Source organism: Nipponia nippon, unplaced genomic scaffold (genome assembly GCF_047370975.1).
Source record: "Nipponia nippon isolate SJK-2023a ecotype South Korea unplaced genomic scaffold, ASM4737097v1 scaffold_2, whole genome shotgun sequence".
NCBI lineage: Eukaryota > Metazoa > Chordata > Aves > Pelecaniformes > Threskiornithidae > Nipponia > Nipponia nippon.
In genome coordinates this window covers 145,538-159,163 of record NW_028262336.1, presented here as the reverse complement: position 1 = coordinate 159,163, position 13,626 = coordinate 145,538, and the positions used below count along the sequence as shown (strand labels likewise).

The 13,626-nt window shown below is 40.6% G+C and overlaps 1 gene segment (V, D, J or C); it reads right to left on the bottom strand.

The window, feature by feature from the left end:
• Positions 1-584: 584 nt before the first annotated feature.
• LOC148055598 (T cell receptor beta chain MC.7.G5-like) lies at positions 585-9,975 on the bottom strand. The segment is given in 5 exon segments: positions 585-917; positions 3,050-3,156; positions 4,251-4,268; positions 4,626-4,961; positions 9,570-9,975. Coding segments are annotated over 5 exon segments (561 nt in total).
• Positions 9,976-13,626: the final 3,651 nt, after the last annotated feature.

The following is a 13,626-nucleotide window of genomic DNA, read 5'->3' as shown; positions in this document are numbered from 1 at the left end:
CATGCAAACACAGATGGCACTAACAGACCTGGATGTATAAGCCCCTGAGGCCTGCAGTCCCATGCCACTTCCTCGTACAGACCCCCTCACTCACAGATACAAACCCTTATGCAGTCTTTTGTGCACGCGTGCGCGTGTGCGCACACACACACATGTTGGATCCCAGTAACTGGCCTTAGACACTCAGTCTACCTAGCTACTGGCTCTGAACTCCCTGGTCCTCCAGTTACCTCACACACCCACATGCACACTGGGACCCACACTCATACACTATGGATCTCCCAGAAATTAGCCTTAGACATGCAGGCTGCTTGCTAGCTGGTCCTGGATGCTCACTCCCCCAGTTGCTTGTACTGGAGTGTGCAAGCCTCTGAAGCCTGCATCCCCGCTCCAGTTGTTGGTACACAGTACTGGATGAGCCTTCTACTGTTCTCATAACAGATAAGCCATTCCTGTAAGGATTGTCAGTGAATGTTCTTTAACGTGATTTCCTTATGATACTACACATCACTGGAAGTTGTGTTGTAGGACATTATTGCTACAGAAGACCAAATTAAGAAACAACTCATGCTTGTTGAATGGAAAAGAAGCTAAAACTTTATTCCTTATTCAAGGAGCTGGGTCCTCAGCCGCTGAGTATTAAGGTGTTAGTTTTAAAGATATGATACTCTATGGTACGATACAATACAATATGATACAATATGATATGGAAGTACAGAGAAAACTCAGCAGTGATTACAACAAAGTGGAAGGAACAGGAGGGGGACAGAGAACCACCAAGAAATAATACTCAGAAGTTCTTAGACATAAGAACATGGATCCTTTGATATGGAAAGGCAGAAAGTATAATTTGCTGTGTTCCTGTTGATGTGATGAAGAGGACTCTTCATTTACTCTCTGTACAACTTGCCACCAGCCTAATTGAAAACAAAAGAGAATAAACAAATAATAAAAAAAAAACCAACCAAAAGGAACAAATACAATAATCTAGGAAATAGTAGACCATATTTATCACTGTCCCAACTGCTGTGTCTCCTGAGACCATTAACAGAAATGACTATGTTGTATCTCTGCTTTCTCCCCTTCTTATACCAGGGAAGTGTCTTAACCTGTACAAATTATTTACTTACATACTGAACTATTATCTTTACACACAACTTTCTGTGTTAGATGACTAATCTGGTGGTCTTCTATAATGGAATGACTGCATCAGTGGACAAGGGAACAACTATGGATGTCATCTACCTGGACTTCTGTAAGGCCTTTGATACGGTTCCCCACAACATTCTTGCCGCTAAATTGGAGAGATACGGGTTTAATGGATGGACTGTTATGTGGATAACAAATTGGATGGATGACCGTGCCCAAAGAGTTACGGTCAATGGCTCAATGTCCAAGTGGAAACCAGTAACAAGTGGTTTCCTGCAAGGGTCCATACTGGGACCGATACCATTTAATACCTTCATCAATGTGTCGTTGATAGCAGGATTGAATGCACCCTCAACAAGTTTGCAAATGACACCAAGCTGAGTGATACAGCTGTTGTGCTTGAGGGAAGGGAAGCCATCCAGAGGGACCTGGACAGGCTTGAGGAGTGTGAACATGAGAAAGTTCAACCAGACCAAGTGCAAGGTCCTGCACCTGGGCTGGGGCAATCACCAGGATCAGTACAGACTGGGGGATGAATGGCCTGAGGGCAGCCCTGTGGAAAAGGACTTGAGGATACTGGTGGATGAGAAATTGTATGTCAGCTGGCCATGTGCAACTGTATCCTGGGCTGCATCAAAAGCAGCGTGGCCAGTAGGTCAAGGGAGGTGATTCTGCCCCTCTGCTCTGCTCAGGTGAGACCCCACCTGGAGTACTGCATCCAGCTCTGGAGTTCCTAGTACAAGGGAGACATGGACCTGTTAGAGCAGGTCCAGAGGAGGGCCACAAAAATGATCAGAGGTCTGGAACACCTCTCCTATGAAGAAAGGCTGAGAGAGTTGGGGTTGTTCAGCCTGGAGGAGGGAAGCCCTTGGGAAGATCTTACTGCAGATTTTCTATATACAAGGGGGCTTATAAGAAAGATAGAGAGGGACTTTTTACTAAGGCCTGTAGTGACAGGACTAGGGACAATGGTTTTAAACTGATACATGGTAGCTTTAGATTAGATATAAGGAAGAAATTTTTTATGAGTGGGTGGTGAGACACTGGAACAGGTTGCCCAAGAAAGTTGTGGATGCCCATCACTGTAAATGTTCAAAGTCAGGTTGGATGGGCCTTTGAGCAAGCTGATCTAGTGAAAGATGTCCCTGCTCGTGGCAGGGGTGTTGGACCAGATGGTCTTTAAATGTCCCTTCCGACCCAAACCACTCTGTGATTCCATGATTGTGATCCAGTAAAGTACAAACCTACTCCCTCTAGCATCCTTGAAAAAGGACACAAAGACATAATTGAGATTGTGTTCACACTCACCCTCAGCTCTACCAGGTCACTTCTCAAATACACGTCCCAGTCTTGCTTTTAAAGGAACAAGTGCTGAGGAGTCCACTACTCTCACAGAGAATATCTTTCAGCCATATGAGGAACTTACTGATAAAAAGTATTTCCTGGTAGTTAGTTAAATTTCTCCCATTTGTTCAGATTTATTCCATTGCTCTTTATAAATCTGTAAATCTTTGTTCATATTTATCCCACATATCTCCTCAAAACCCCTGCTTATTACTTTCACTGCAAGCATGAGTCCCCTTTCAATGTTTACAGAAAAGTATGATATATCTGATATTTCCCTTCTTTACTTTCTGGAGAAGTTGTCCTTAATTCTCATCTTTTTCCATGTGTTTAAATATTGTGAAAGGTAATTGCTGTGCTAGATAGCATTGATTTTATTTGAGTTCTGGAAAAACAATAGTAGAAAACTCATCACTTGTGATTTTTCAAACTAGCCTGCACAAAGCCTGGCAGAGCATATGGCGAACAAACCCACAACTGAGAATAGATTTTGTCTGTATCCACTGATACTTGTACTAGTGAGTAAGCTCAATATTCAAGTGACACACTAGCCTACCTTGGCTGTCCACACCAGACTGCTCACCAAAACTGCATAGAGCAAGGCTTTGCCGCAGAGAATGAGGTAAGTGAGCTTCAGAGAATTTCCATACCGCAAGTAGGACTCTGCAATTCAAACATCATTTGTGTATTGAATTACCATCATCACAAGAGACTAGATCTAAAGTAGATTTAATCAAATAAGAAGCCTTAAAATCTTTAACTAAGTGACACAAAGGAACTAGAGCCAAATGAATGGCTCTGTTGACACGAGATAGCAGGGGATGGGAAAGAACACTGTGATTCAAAGAACTAAAAGAGAAAGTGAGTCTAGTAAAGACAGAGACTGGCTTTATGCTAAGAAATTATGTCCTGAATGGGAATGTTTAATCATTGTGTTGCCACACCTACTGAAAAACTAGGCTGTTCATGTGAATCCCCTCTTAGGAACTGAAATTAAGCTGAATCACAAGATAAGAATTTTTTTCACTCGTTATTGTCAATGGCCTTGTGAGTGCTGCTGATACATCAGGGAAGTTTCACATAGCCCAGAATAACAAGATATATAGAACTTTTATTCTTACAAATTTTTCATTTTTAAGGAATTGCAGTAGTATTGAGACACCAGCATGATCTTGGTTCAGCCTTAAGATTCCTGAAGTGTTTAAGAAGTTGGTGAAAAACAAAAGTGTGTAAATATGTACACATAAGGGAAAGAAACATAATTTTTAATATGGGTATCCTCGCAATTTGGAGGGGAATGCAACTTGAAATGAGAAGTATTCTGAATTTGATTCTAAGAAATATGCAGAATTCCAGATTCTGAATCTTGATGTCATAATCACTTGTCTAAATATTATTTTTTTCTTTCATGGCTAAGCAAACAGCTTCCCAACAGAAGGCAGTGTTAAGGACTGGAGGAGATGATAAAAAGAGCAAATTACACTCTATAGGAAGGTTCCACAAATTCTTCTGTTATTTTGAAAGTGAATCATAGAGAAGAGCTAAAACCCCAAAACACAGCTACATACAGCATGCACATACAATCCTCCTGAAGTCTTTTTTTCTTTTTTTTTTTTTTTTAATCTAACATACAAACCACTTAGATGAGGCAGTACAAGTTATTCTTCTAGTAGAAATCTCACACACCTTGTACTTAACGCCAGCAAAACTGGAATTAAAATACATACAGATACTTGCCTGTGAGAAGACACACATACCTTCCATGAGTGCACAACCTGAAAGACAAAAATGAATTGAAAGTCATGTTTCTCTTCAACGCAAATAGAACACAAATTTTACAAGTTTCAGTTTACAATATACTGCCTGATTTATTTTACTATACTACGGAGATTTTTCAGTGAAAATCTGAAGAAACCTTTGAAAAACTATAGATGATATAATGGTAATACAGATACAGAGGCCCAGGAATATGAAGAGACATATGCAAATACCTACATATTTTCATATATATTTGTGCCATAACAATACCCTGTATAGAATTTGTATATAGATGTGTTTCAAATCATAACCCAGACCCTTTTGATTTGTGATTTCTAGTTTGTACAGCATGGTGATACACATTTTTTACTCACCAGCATCACCGTAGATGAATTTGTGTATCGAGTTCTGTGTTCCATTCTTAAAAAAACTGGCAACACACTCAAAACGATTCAAAGGGTTGAACCATTCCTGCGCTGACATTCTCAGTCGGCTGGTCAATGAGTAGCTAGTCCCATCCTGTGTGGAAAACTCATCTGTCCCCACCCCTTCTGTCCTCTTAGCACCATTCACCTTCCAGACCAGATTCAGGTGGTCAGGGTAGAAACCAGAGGCCAGGCATACCAGTGTGGCCTTGCTCTTCTGTTGGATCTCTTGCTTTGACGGGGAAAAGATGGCCACAGCTGGAGGTTTGATTTCTTTGTCCTTTTCTGAAACGGAAAGTAATATGGCCCAGAGCCTCCATTACTGTCTTCTATCAGAAACCCCTTAAAATTGTACTGTATTTGTGCTGTGTGACTGCTAATATATCTGGGCTCTTAAAAACGGTCTGTTAGACAATTAATATCTATTAGATAGGTAGACGCCAGGCAACTGAAAGAATTTGTCTTCACTCATTACATGGAAACATAAAAGGTCTGGCTACAGAAATGCATGAATGTTTGAATTTCTAGTATTGTCTCTGTCAGAAGGATAGGAAAGCTGAAAAGAAGCTGAGCAAACAGGTAGGCAGAAAAGTACTCCGTAGTGCTATAAGGCCTGAGTTTATAATATTGTACTAATAGATAAGCGTCTGTGTTATAAAGCACAAGCATCTTCAACTGACTGTGGTACATTCCTGGAGATGTAGTAAGACATGATGGCTATTGCAGTGTTCAGAATTATACTGCCATGTGACACCCTACTTGGATCCCCCCATCTAAGAGATGACTTGAAAGGAAGGAGCTAATCTTTCTCTCCGTCTGAAGAACACTTTAGGTAGGCAACCTGAATCTGCCTGAAACAAGTTTTGCTTTAGGTCTTAACTTGCCATCCATTTTTAAGACTATGAAATATCTCTCTCTGTTATTTATTGTTTAGGTTATCCTAGGTATGAGAAGCCCTCATCCTAGACTACACATCTTCCCAAAATGATGCAAGATTCTATACACTCACAAACCAAAAGATGTCCTCTGTCCTGAAGTGTTTAATACCTACATATAAGACTAAAGACAACAGACTTCCACAGTCAAAAGGGTGTACAAGGCAACGAGATGTTATTTAGAAGCTAGGCAGTGACCCTAAAAGCCGTCTCCTTCCCCCCCCATATACTTTGTTAGAGTGCCTTTTTCACTCATCTAGCATGATAAACCCACCAGCTTTGCAGAGTGCACATGGAAACAGAAATGCAGAGAGAACTATGGAGCCAAAGAGAAGAGTTTTACTTTTCTTTTGGAGTGAAGGCACTATAAATTGTAGATGTTCTTCCTGATCACTCCCTCCTTTCTAGAGTGGAGAGAATTAGCAGAATTACCAGAAACTTATATCTTGCATAGATCTTGACCCTTAAGCCCTAGTGTTTGCTTTCAGCTGTTAGCCTTAATCAGGATTGTCAGTGCTTACTCTACAGAGATCCCAGGGGTGCTTCTGTGAAAACGTGTGAGCTTGTACAGACTTCAGAAGAGGTAACTAGGTAGTAATGGAGATATAACTCCCTAGAAGGTTTGGCACTGCTCTGCTTTCCTTCCAGTGAACATGAAGAGAGGTTGATCACTTTTACTGCTCCCTTCTAGTACTTGGCTTTATGATTTTTTTTCCTGTCCTAAAAGTGTCTCTGACATAAGTTCATTGGCTCATAGCCTAAATGGCTAATGAGTGAAGACATGGAAACAGATAGGGAGGACACAAAAGAAAAATGAGAGAGATTTAACAGACTACAACAAAAAAAGACAAAGAGGAAGGCAGGTGAAAAAGGCAGACAGAAAGAATGATAAAGCTACTGGAAAGACAAAGGAAGCCAGAGAATGAGCATGCTTGAAATGAAATAAGGAGACTGGTACAACCAAGAGCAGAGACAGTCAGAAAAAAAGTGTTATCAACAGCTCATTCTGTTCTGATCTTCCACAGTGTTCAAGGCAGACACTGGCAAAATGCTTTATCGCTTCCATGCATAAACTCATGCATTCCCTGTCACACATTCTTCACCCACCTAAGAGAAAAAGTACCACAGTTCTTCCATTCCCATCATGGCAAGGTCAGTTTCATGATTTCTGGTTCTCTTTCACTCCTACTCTCATTTTAAAATCATCTGTGTATATGCCACTTATCATTAATGCAAGGGAAATTTTTAAGTGTCCTCCACATTGAGCACTTGGGTTAATCACGGCTACTTACCTATAACTCTGAGAACAGTGCCAACTCCAAAGGTAAGTGGTGCAGTTAAAAAGCACAGCTATACATGGTCAGACTATAACCCGCAGTGTCGTTATGCTCTTCTTGCTAGCCACTTAGTTCCTTAAAATGGTACTGTTTAACAGAGCAGGCACCAACATGTATTTCTACAGTTTGCTATCTAGATGTGGCAGTGGCAGATGGAAAAGGTTATTTTGCCCTGTGATTCCAAAATGCCTTGATATAGGTGATGTTAAATCCTTTCCTGGGTGGGGAGAAGGCAGAGAAAGCAAATGGGGAAAAAGAGGAAGAATAAAGGAGAGAAGTGCACTGAGACCAAAAGAATATAGAACTTTTTGAGAATTAGAAGTCATGAAAAGGACTGTTAGAGGAAGACAGTGTCCCAAAGCAACTTTAGGCAGCCCACCCACCATCTATGGAGAGGGGAGCCAAGTACCAGCAAGACTACTCTTTTCTTGCCTGATTCAGCAGACACAAGAATCCAGACTCTACCTTTGAAATGTTGCTTTTGATTGCTACATAGATGAACTGCAAAAACTTGCAGACCAAAGAAGGATCTTTTCATTCTCAACCTCTATAGCCTTTTCTTGGAGAATGGGCGGAAACAGAATTATTTCTTCCTTTCTCCCTTCATCAAATTCCCAGCAAGGGAACACAGAGCCAACAGACACAAGCACCTCAAAATTCGTGCCTGCAAATCCTACGCTTCCGTATTAGCCCATCTCATTTTAGTAAGCAACCAATAAAGCATTAATCCTGTCCTCATGGCTGTGTGAAAAATGATCATTATTCTGCTGTTAATTAAGAATGCTCTTGTCCCCTAAACCAGTATCACATATATCACAGAGATCTGACTTCTGTCTTACCTAGGACTGTGAGTTTTGTCCCACTGCCAAAATACAGTCTTTCATTATTCACACTGTTTTGTAGCTGCAGGAAAACCTCTCCTCTATTCTCAGTCCTCTGAGCCAAACCTGTGGACTAACCCTCCCCTCATGCGGGACCGGCAAAAGAAGAAACACAAAGTACATTAATTTATGGTCCCCTAAAAAAGAAAGAAAGGTCTGTAAGGGAACACTGCCACATCTGTGTGTCTAACCAGGTGGGATATATCTCAGTAATACCTCTTCCAGAACCCTTTTGCTTCAGGCTTAGGTGAATTGGTTATTGTAGCTTTCACCATTTCTTTAGAGGACATTTATCTATTTATCTAGGTGTACTATTAGAAAATATTTCCCATATGCAGATAGATTAATTTTCTTTCCGTATTTTCAATTAAACAGCCTCATTTCTTTAATTTCCTTTCAACATCATGAATAATATCTCTTGTAAAATAAATGTCTTTTTTTTACTTACAAAATAACTTGTAGTATATAACACAGGACCCTGGTCCACTATCCCTGTTGTAGCAGTCCCTAAACATCCTTCCCTTTCTCCCTCCCTGGAAAGAATTCTCTGCTTTTATTCTTTCTGTTCTCTTAGCTATGATTGTTAAAGTTAGCCGCATAATTGGCTATGGTCAATGAGTGATCAGTGTATTGATTTTCATCACCTCAGGCACCTCAGGTTCACACTGGATTTCAAAAAAACATGCTGCTGCTGCTGAACTTTTCCTATGGAGATTGAATTTTATCACTTGTAATCATTTTACTCTGCAGTGGAATGGTGTGGTATAAGAGCCTGAGGCATCAATTCTTCTGACTCCAGGAGCAATACAACGAGAAGAAGAGATCACCATCATTTATCAGTCTTAGAAGCAGCCTTGTTTTCCCCTGGATTTGGAAAGAGTCCAAATCCAGAAGTGTGGCCCAGAGAGAAACATGGCCCGAGAGCTACATTTATTTGAAATGAACCACATATTCTGTTTCTTTGGTTTTCAGTGGCCTTTTAGCATCTATTCTGAAATAATAAGACTGTTGTCCTAAATGATCTTTTTATCACCATCCTGATGAGCCTGTTTTGTGGAAAGAAACTTGCTGTGCTGTGGCGAGTTGTTTTCTATAACAATAAGCAAACAGCTGCAGAGAGCTGTTAGTATTGCTTATAATAAAGTTGAATATTTATTAGTAGCTTCTGTTTTGTCAACTTAAAATGCTAGTACACTTATTTGTTTTTTCCAGTTATCTGAGATAACACATGCTTTAGTTTTCCCTGAAAAGATCCAAAATAATTTCAGTTTGTAGAGTCTTGATTTTGTTTTCTAGACCTGTGCAAACTGTAACTGTAACTCAGTTCTTTCCAGACAGATGCACTTTCATAGACTTATCCTTAATCACCTGTAGCCCCAGGAGAACTAGCATTATGGACAATAGTTATACTTTTGGGGAATAGTGATTTTTGCAGATGTTGCTTTATTAAGGCAATATATTTATGATATGCACATATATTTTAACCCATTCCTCATCCTAATTCTTTCTATGGACAGCTTTTTATTCACAGAAAATGCATTCATTCAGTTCTCCAAAGTGAAATGTGCGTCCCTACCTAGAATACTAAACATAGTCTATTCTCCAAAGTAGACTGGGTTACTAGCACATCAGGAAAACACCAGTTTAATAACAAAAGGGAGAATAAGGTTGAAGTGAAGTTCTCTAAAGAGAAGACCTGGGATTTGAAGTGATTTGAAAGAGAAAACAGAAATTTCTTACCCATTACTGTAAGTTTTGTGCCATCGCCGAAAGTCATTTTATTGTTGATCACGGTGACAAAGTGTTGTATCATAAGCTAAGAAAAGGGATGCACTGCAGTTGACTTTAGTAAGCAGAAGCTTAAGCAATGTTTACTGTATCTGGAATCCCAAAGAACCCTCAATCTTTGTCTGAAGGATTTTGGCAGAAAAAAACAGCTTGAAATCCCATTGTATAATCTGTAGCATTTATAAAAACATTTCCCAGAGTTTTTTGATACTTATTTTTATTGTCTACATTTCACCTCAAGTTGTTTTACAACCTTTCTCTAATCTCCATGTTATCTCATTGGTATTATCTGCTATTCTCATTTTGCAGATAGAGAAACAATGCAGACGTACCCAAAGTGGCAGAGGCTGTCATTGTCTAGAAATATAATTCCTCTACAACTAGAGCTTCCTTACTGTCAGTCTTGTACTCTAAGCATTGTGAAGCCTTCCTTTCTGTAACTTGTGGAGTTAATAATACTTGCTTTGTGGTTATCATAGTCACATGCCTTTTCATATAGGTGGTTTGCCTTTGTGGCCATTTGTTTTCCCCTCAATGGCAGGCCAGCCATCTTGAATAGTCTTTCAGGATCCCATTCAATTTTCTGATAGGTTAAAAGTAATCCACACAAGGCAAGTCCAGAAGAATCAGCTGGCTGGTCTCAGGCAAACTCTTGATATCCATTAGGAAGAACTGCAGTGAGACAGCATGGAGAAAGATTAGAGAAAACCTTTGTGCTCACAGGCATGAGTGAGTCAGCGGACACTGGAGGCTTATTTAAGAGAGAAAACCCCAACACATTTTATATAGTGCCTCTGAGACATACCTGCTACATGTCAGAATTCTTTTTCTAACACTTTTATCACATTAATAAAGAACTATTTTGTGGTCTATTGCAAACAGTATCGCATTAGAAAAAAATACTAATTCTCTGCTTCACATACTCTGATAGGTTTTAGGTGCATCTGCAGTCAATCTGGTTTGCTGAAAATTATCTCAGTGTCTCAGAATCTCCTGGCTTGTTTTCCAGAGAGGGCAGGCTCAGCTCTCAGATGATGAAAGTAAATCCTAGCATACTAGGTCTGTCAAGAAAACTCAAGACAGAACATGCCCGCTGTGCTGTAGAATTCTCTGTAGCTGTCTTAACACACACTCCCACAAGGCTTATGCACCTATGGGTTTTTGTAAAGGCCTCATGGGGAATGTATCATTGTGGGTCACCTGTCCCCACAACGATACAACCTCGTACAAAAACAATCCCACCCATGGCTCCGCCCTCCCATTTTTGTCACCCAGTCACTATGAAAGATTGCCATGGGAACCACAGGCCACATCCTTCCTCTGCCATTGCTGTTTCTGTGTGATAGTCTGATTACCTCTTAGTGTATCCATTATCCCTGAATTTATAATCCCAATATTTTTTTCCTATAGACAAAAAAGTAATATATTTTTTTCTTTATTAGCTGGTTTTAAATGCAGTTATTTTTCACTTGGTACCTTCATGACAGTGTTCATGCTGCTTTCCTTCCCACTCTTTTTTTCTTCTGCCCCAGGATGATAAACATGCCTCAAGCCCACAGTAACTGGTTTGCATTGAGAGTGATCTGCTTACTACAGACTGGTGTTTCTGTTTGTAGCCTGGCTGGACTGTGAATATCCTCTGTGCTGCACTAGTCACGGTTGCTCTGAAAGGGAGGGAAGTAGAATGCTGAGCTCTTAAGTTTGTATTCCTCTGACTGCCCTGTTACAGGAAGCCGAAGTACAAGCTTCTCCCAGGTGCCTGTGACCCTGACTATGAAAAGGCTTCATCTAGGAGTAAGAGCGTGCCTTCATTTTGGAGACTGTCTGAAGGGGATGGGGACTGGCGGTGACAGGTATCTCCCTCCTTTACACATAACTAAATGGAGACACAAAACTTTTACTTTCCCCCATAGGTTTGTGCAGGTATGATGTAACTCCCAAGAGGGAAAGATCTGTGCCAGTGAGACTGTGTGTACCAGCACACACTGAGGCAATACAGGGGAAGACAGGCACGTGAACAAATCAGTTTAGGTTTGGGGCATACACAGCCCATCCTGGCCTACTTTTCTCATACAAAAGGTCAACACATAGTCAGCAACATGACCAATCACCTGCAGTAAACATGTTCATATTGCTCTTTAATGGTATCTCTTCAGTCTGTCTTGATATAAAAAAGACTGTAAGTACAGGACACAATCCTTTGAAACAAGGTAATTCTACTAGGAAAATCACAGATTATTTTCTCTTGTTTTCAGATATCACAGAAGAACCCATAATTTCTGATACAGCCTGTTCAGCTGGGAACAGCTGTAAGTGTCCCAGGGAAGGGAATGAGAAACATAGAGTAAACTGAAACATTTAGGACCAAGACATAGAACTACAGAAGGCAAGATATTGGACAGGTGATCTCAAATGCCCCTACAGTATCCTCTCTTCTACAACAGCAAAACTATGTGTTTAAGTCACTAATTGTGGGAATGACTGCAGACATTTCTCTTTGTTTGAATTGAATTCTTTTTAAAAATACATTTAGGATTTTATTTTTCTGTCTCTGCCTAAATAATAGCACCAATAGTGGGATATTACTTGCCTGTCTTGGTCTCAGTCTACCTCTGATCTCAGCACTGTTTATTCGGGGCCTAAAACTGTTCTCCTAAAATTCATTTAAGATTATTCTGTCTCCTTCTCCAGTCTACAGCTCCATTAGTGTCCTTACTGTCACTAGCAGACTCTCTCCCATATGGTGTCTTTCATTTAAAAACAAGCAAATCACCTCTGTATTAATTTTGAAGAGGTGTTTCTATGTGGTGCTAACATCTCCTCAGGGCATGTTCATAAGGCAAGTTCCAAGACATGCCAGCAGAGATCAGTCTTGTCTCACTTTACTGTTCATCTGTAACCTGTCAAAAGAAAAGGCTTTGTAGGCCATGAATTCAAATGAGTGACAGGGAGAGAAGAGAGGAAAGACAGTTTCATGATTTTTGGTTCCATGTCTCTCATAGGAGGCTTCATGGACCAAGCTGTGTAAAACTTCAGACAACAAGGGAGGGCGAGAATATGCAAGCAAGACATTTAAGGCCATATTTTCTAACAATGGTATTATTTCAGTAGGGTAATTTCACAGGAAAGTAATGATCATATCACTTATGTCAGTCTTGGATTCTTCTTTAGCGTTTACAGGAGAAGCAGGTAAAAAGAAGCAGGCAGAACTACAGAGACGCCCTGAGCTTTACAGATTTGTTTTAGGGACACTAGGAAGTTCTTTTCATAGACATTCAGTACTTTTGACCATGAACGCCTAAAATTAAGCAATGGCCCCTTTTCAGGGCATATCTGTTTACTGAAAAGATAAGATGATGGAAGGAGATGATGTGTAAAATCATCCTGGTGAACAGCAGGTTGAACACGAGACAGCAATGTGCCCTTGCTGCAAAGAAGGCAAATGGTATCCTGGGCTGCATTAGACAAAGTATTGCCAGCAGATTGAGGGAGGTGATCCTTCCCCTTTATTCAGCACTGTTAAGGCCGCACCTGGAGTACTGTGCCCAGTTCTGGGCTCTTCCCTACAAGAGAGACATGGACATATGGGAGAGTGTTCAACAAAGGGCCACAAAGATGATTAAGGGACTGGAACACCTCACATAGGAGGAGAGGCTGAGAGATCTGGGACTGTTTAGCCTAAAGAGAGAAGGCTCAGGAGGGATCTGATTAATGTATGTAAGCATCTGAAAGGAGGGTGCAAAGAGGATGGAGGCAGGCTCTTTTCAGTGGTGCCCAGTGACAGGCCCAGAGGCAATGGGCACAAACTAAGAAGCAGCAGGTTCCTTCTGAACTCAAGGAAACACTTTTTTACTGTAAGGATGATTGAGCACTTGAATAGGTTCCCTAGGGAGGTTGTAGAATCTCTATGCTTAGAGATGTTCAAAAACAGCCTAGGCACAGTCCTGGGCCACTCGCTCTAGGTGGCCCTGCTTGAGCAGGAGGTTTGGACAAGATGACCTTCAGAGGC